Consider the following 6,000-nt stretch of genomic DNA (forward strand, 5'->3'; position numbering starts at 1 on the left):
CTTTGGTGTGACCAATCATCCACTCCGAAATTTATACGCAAAATCAAAACACCCGCCCACTCAAAAACCCTGCATCACGATTGGCTGTCTACCGTACCTCCTGGCGACGACCTACCTTGCCCTCTGGCCCTCTGCCCCATCCCGCCCTCCCTGATTGGCGGATGCTTCTTCATGTCCTCTCTGTGATTGGCTGTGCTGTTGGCGAACGGTGTAGTTCACCAAAATTTGGGCTTATTGCTGACAGGTACCACTTCTGCGAGAAGTGTTTCAACGAAATCCAGGGCGAGACCGTTTCCCTGGGAGACGACCCCTCCCAGCCTCAGGCGTGAGTACCTGGACACATCTCTCCCACTCTCTCTCTCTTCTTAATTTCATAAATCAAAACCAACCAGACTCTTATATAGTTATCTTGATGAACAAACTTGGTTGCCTGTTTTTAGACATTTTGTCAGTGTTTTTATTTTTTGGTGGTATACATTCGAGAATACGTTCCTATCTTAGTTGGTTTTAGTTCTGCATTTGATTGAAAAGTAACTATGACTGATCTAATTGTTTATTTAATGTATTTATACAGACTCCCTCCTGTGGCAGTTCTTTACAAAGCCATGCAGTGCCTGATAATAACATGTTGTGCATAGTGCTGCAACTATCAATACACCTTCTTAGTCATTATTCTATTGATATTTTTTTTTGATTGATCGAATAATCTTGAATTGTGTTCTTTTTTTTAAATAATGTATTAGATTTTTTATTTCAATGAATCAATTAATTCATTAATCAATGCAAAATAATTTGAAGTAAACCCTATTTTATACTTCATCATACAACGGTGTGATGCAAAAATTGGTGCTTTGGTATTTGTGCTATTTTGAAATGTTTTGAAACTTTTCATCCCAAATAGTTTATTGTATTAAAATCGATAATTTTTTATAAATGTTTGATTAACTATTGCGCCCCTAAAGCCATGCTGTGCCCGATAATAACATGTGTGCACTAACCCTTACAAATATACAGCCAGAAATTACATTATTTCAGGCAAATTGACCTCACCTTTCCCCCACACAGGTCCATCAACAAAGAACAGTTCCAGAGAAAAAAGAACGACACGCTCGACCCCGAGTTGTACGTTGTAACTTTTTATTCATATTTTATATTGGAGTTTATGAACTGTCTGATAGCTATGAAATTAATTAATTAATTGTTTACGTTTAAAGAAACTCAACAAGTATTTTATATTTGATATGTTATCTATAGTAAGCTATATCTGATTCAAGAGTGTAGAGGATCCTGTAGTTCATTATTCACATCTGTTGCAGTCGCTGCCTTTTCCTCCCCTGTTCACTCAACTCCACCACTGAACAGACAAGAATGAATATTGCTATACAGTATGAGGATTTATTAACTCTGTTTTGCATCTGTCCTCTGTCCTCCTGTCTGTCCTCTGCTCTGTCTCTCTGTCCAGGCTTGTGGAATGTATTGACTGTGGTCGTAAAATGCACCAGATCTGTGTCCTGCATAATGACACCATATGGCCTTCAGGGTGAGCCACCCATCTCACGCAGACACACCCTCTGTACATTCTCTTATATCATTACATCACTGTTGAGTGTGCATGCCAGGATGGCAGTAGTCTTTCTATATAACAAACACACACATGTTGTAGTTCAACTCTGTCTGAAAAGCTCCAGTTTGTTCCAGGATTCTAGTCCATTTGCCATCAAGAAACGGCAATTTCAATCACAAGTCACTATAGTTGTATTTTAAAGGGATAAAAGAACAAATTGGTGCATACGTTAATTAATGAAACTACCCAATGTTTAATTTTGATACATAATGTCTGACAGATAATGGATGTGATATATGTGGATTGTAAGTACGGAACTGTCTTTCTATCCACAGCTTTGCTTGTGACAGCTGCCTTAAAAAGGCCAATAAGACACGCAAGGAGAACAAATACGCGGCCAAAAGTAAGTATCCAGACCGTCTTATGTCCTTGTCTTGACTTTGACAATACTTTGAGGATCGATAGGAAAGCAAAGGCATAGTGGATGGAAAACTCAACTCAACTCATGCAACTCATGTCCCTGAGTTGTGAATTGAACCAGGGACTTCGCTGTTCTGTGGGCAGAGAAATTGTTGTACTAACACATTATTTCTCAAAGTTAGTGATATGTTGGAGCCTTTAAAGTATAAATTGAACGTATATATATTTGTACCCTATTTTAATCTGACATAGTCTGGTGTCTTTTTGATGATTGTGGAAATTAACATACATTTTTGTTTGTTCTTTTCCCTAAATCAACCACTTGTTCCATATCTGTCCCTGAAATTACCCATAACAAACATTGTATACAGGAATAGGTTCTCACAATGTAGTTCTTAATGCAATAATAAAATAAAGCACAATTTTGTTGTGGCATCGCTCATACTTATTATTGCCTAAGTTCATTGAAATGCCTAAAAGAATGTATTTTCTTCCTTGGATACGTATTTGACACAAAAAACATGTCTGTTTTTATTTGTTCGTAATTCAACACATTATGAGCTTGTACTAGATTGGCCTTTTTGCAGAATGTTTGCCTACTGAAATGCCCAGAATGGGGACGCTAGAGTTCATGTGGTTAAGACACCATGTCTCTCTCCCTCACCTTAAGGGGTCAATTTTTACACTCTCAAAGTTAAATTAACGCTGAAGATTTTACTGTGCACCTCTCATAACACTTTTGTGTAAAGAGTCTGGAGCCGAGGCATGGTGAAGTCGCTCCACTGACCCTATTTCAAAGCAGGGCAGCCCCAACATATTGATTGACAAAGACAGGGAATACGACTGCTAGACTTTAAAACACTGACAAAATGCCTCAGGCAGGCGGACTCCAGAGTGTTCTCCAGCAGTCTCGGTTGAGCCAACGCCATGTTTTGTATGCCAGTGGTGCAGACATATGAAAGCAATCCCAGACTAAGAAACCCAAGATGACTCAATTATCACAAATCCATATTAGTGAACTTCTCGAGGACCTTGGTTTCCCCAACTTCATAATTCACTGACGAGACTGAGCTTTATTTCAACCATATGGTCTTATCCTTCTAACCAGCATTCTTTATTTCCTGTCATCTTTTCATCTGTCTTTTCTCTCTTTCTGTCTCTGCTCTCCATCCTCCTGTTTCTTTCCTTATTTTCCTGTTCTTCCTCCTTCTTTCTCTCCGTCTGTCCTGTTTTTTCCTCCTCCTTCACAGGGCTCCCCCATACGAAGTTGGGGGTCTTCTTGGAGACGCGAGTTAATGACTACCTCAAGCGGCAGGCCCACCCTGAGGCGGGGGAGGTCACTATCCGCGTGGTCCACGTCTCTGACAAGACGGTGGAGGTCAAGCCAGGCATGAAATCCAGGTAAGTGGGTCAGTTAGTAAGTGGTGTGGAGTTAATGCTTTGCTGGTTTTTCAATTGGGACTGGGTTGTGATGTTTTTTATGGAAGTGCGGGAGTAATACCAGTGAAAAGATTCACAGGAAGCACCTGGTCACACTAGGATGTGAATGATGTCTTTTATATTTATGGCCATTCATGGCTTGAGTAAATATGGATTTTGCTGCCCGAGTAGTATGTTGCGAGTAGGGATGCATCCACTGCATCAGTGAAGCCCGCCAGTGCCAACCCTATACATTTACCTATTTGTTCCCACTCATTTTTCTTTTGTATATTTTACCCCATTGCACTCTTGTCATATACACGGACATTATCCACAACTTGCAGCAGTGAGGCAGAAATGTGTTTACTGTTGAGCAGCGGCTAAAATGTTGAACATCTCATTCTGGTATATTTTTTTTATGAAGCTAATCAGATTTAGACGTTTAGAGTAGCAAACCTTGTACCTACCAGAACAATGTGGCATCTTGAAATCACAGACATGTAGAGTTATCGAACCAATATTTTAGATTTGAAACTAACTTGTTATGCGTGATTTGATTGGGACCCTACCCTTGGGGGGGGGGGGGGGGGAACAGTTCTCTATGTGCAGAGAGACAGTTAAAGCTGAAAGCACAGTGAATAACAATCACTCAATACAGAAAACACTCAGTACAGACTGCGTCTCAGAAAAACAACACACATACTCAGATAGAAACAAAGGAAAGACCAGGGGGAGTCTACTGATGATTAACATTTTTAGAAGATATGACTGGAAAGTATTTTTCTTCTATTGCTATCTGCTATTTCTCTCAAGCAAAAATAGCAGATCGGCGATGTGAGACTTTTTTTTGCTGCTGTTCTTTTTTTTATTTGGGGATATTTTTGAAAACGTACAAAAATAGGCATGCCAGGTTGAAAGTAGTTAATGAATATGTTATCTTAGTCCTGATCCCTATCTTGTCCCCCAGGTTTGTGGACAGTGGAGAAATGTGCGAGTCATTTCCATACAGGACAAAAGCCCTGTTTGCATTTGAGGACATCGATGGAGACGACGTATGCTTCTTTGGCATGCATGTGCAGGAGTACGGTTCTGACTGCCCTCCACCCAATCAGAGAAGATGTTACATCTCTTACCTGGACAGCGTGCACTTCTTTCAGCCTCGCCACCTCCGTACAGGCGTCTACCATGAGATCCTCATAGGCTACCTGGAATATGTCAGGAGAATAGGGTATGAGAAAAAGCTCTGCTTACACGCTGCATTAACTGTTAACACAGAGCTTAAAATGCAAATAAACCTGGCTTGAAAACCTAAAACCAGATTTTTAGCTGCTGTGTTTATCAGATACTTGATGTGCCATTGGAGCTGCTTGAGGCAGCCAAAGGAGGCCATTTTCAGTAACTGTCAATAACTTGAGCAAGCTAGAGGAATAAATGGATTTCGATTTCCTAGCTGATGTGAATTAACTAAATGTCCATTTTCCTTTTTCTCAGGTTTACAACGGGCCACATCTGGGCGTGTCCACCCAGTGAGGGGGACGACTACATCTTCCACTGTCACCCAATAGACCAGAAGATTCCCAAGCCAAAGCGGCTGCAGGAGTGGTACAAGAAAATGTTGGACAAGGCCGTGGCCGAGCGCATCGTCCACGACTACAAGGTGAGAGGGGTCTCAACAAAGTGTGAGACGATGCAAATGATTCTACAACTTAACCTGACCACCCCTCACACTGACTGTTAAGCTGCACTTCTCAAGTCCATCAGTCATGAATTTTAGACTGCTCTATGCATCTGTAAACTCACCCACTCCCTCATTGTTGTTCAGGACATCTTTAAGCAAGCGACAGAGGATCGTCTGACAAGTGCCAGTGAGCTGCCATACTTTGAGGGAGATTTCTGGCCCAACGTACTGGAGGAGAGCATCAAGGAGTTGGAGCAGGAGGAAGAGGAGAGGAAGAGGGAGGAGAACAGCACCTCCTGCGAGAGCATAGATGTGAGTTGTAATGAATAATGATGTCAAATGCAATGACCGAAGGGGGTGTGTGCATACATATGTACTGTACGTGCTTGCACACATACTGTATGTGCTTACACACGTGTTCAGATCTTACACCCACAGGCTTTTAATGTGGCTTTTTAGGCCTGTTTATGTTTTTCTTTACAGCCATTTATGAGTTGTGGCAGCATCACTTCCAGGCAGATTCCATTTAGCCGCACACCACCAATGTGCTCTAATAACAACGCCAACGGTCTGGAAACGTTAAACACAGTTTTAACCTTCTCCTACAGGCTACTAAAGGAGACAGCAAGAATGCCAAAAAGAAGAACAATAAAAAGACGAGCAAGAACAAGAGCAGTCTAAGCCGAGCCAACAAGAAGAAACCAGGGATGCCTAACGTTTCCAACGACCTTTCCCAGAAACTCTACGCCACCATGGAGAAACACAAAGAGGTATTTGATTCTGGCAGGAGACAAAACCCTGTAAATCTAGAAATGCGTTGTCTTATTTATTGGTTTATTTTTCCTAATTTCACCCCTATGCTCACCTCCTTAGTGAATTACACTGAATAAATGAATAGCCATTAAGGCTTTTGTGTTGA

General features: G+C 41.3%; 1 protein-coding gene across 8 annotated transcripts in view; it reads left to right on the forward strand.

Moving 5' to 3' along the window:
• The window catches only part of ep300b (EP300 lysine acetyltransferase b), a 41,667-nt gene that overhangs the window by 29,105 nt on the left and 6,562 nt on the right, over nucleotides 1-6,000 (forward strand). For 4 of the 8 annotated variants that reach the window (XM_080446565.1, XM_080446568.1, XM_080446569.1 and 1 more), the window contains exons 20-28: nucleotides 215-325; nucleotides 1,066-1,122; nucleotides 1,463-1,540; nucleotides 1,900-1,967; nucleotides 3,235-3,385; nucleotides 4,371-4,631; nucleotides 4,895-5,060; nucleotides 5,226-5,393; nucleotides 5,690-5,851. In XM_080446565.1, the coding sequence (XP_080302691.1) occupies nucleotides 215-325; nucleotides 1,066-1,122; nucleotides 1,463-1,540; nucleotides 1,900-1,967; nucleotides 3,235-3,385; nucleotides 4,371-4,631; nucleotides 4,895-5,060; nucleotides 5,226-5,393; nucleotides 5,690-5,851 (1,222 nt within the window). The remainder of the gene's footprint in view (nucleotides 1-214; nucleotides 326-1,065; nucleotides 1,123-1,462; nucleotides 1,541-1,899; nucleotides 1,968-3,234; nucleotides 3,386-4,370; nucleotides 4,632-4,894; nucleotides 5,061-5,225; nucleotides 5,394-5,689; nucleotides 5,852-6,000) is intronic. The other 4 variants (XM_080446567.1, XM_080446570.1, XM_080446571.1 and 1 more) reach the window with 1 other exon arrangement.

The sequence above is a fragment of the Gymnoscopelus braueri genome (assembly GCF_963280865.1).
Source record: "Gymnoscopelus braueri genome assembly, chromosome: 13".
In the NCBI taxonomy this organism is placed as follows: Eukaryota; Metazoa; Chordata; class Actinopteri; order Myctophiformes; family Myctophidae; genus Gymnoscopelus; species Gymnoscopelus braueri.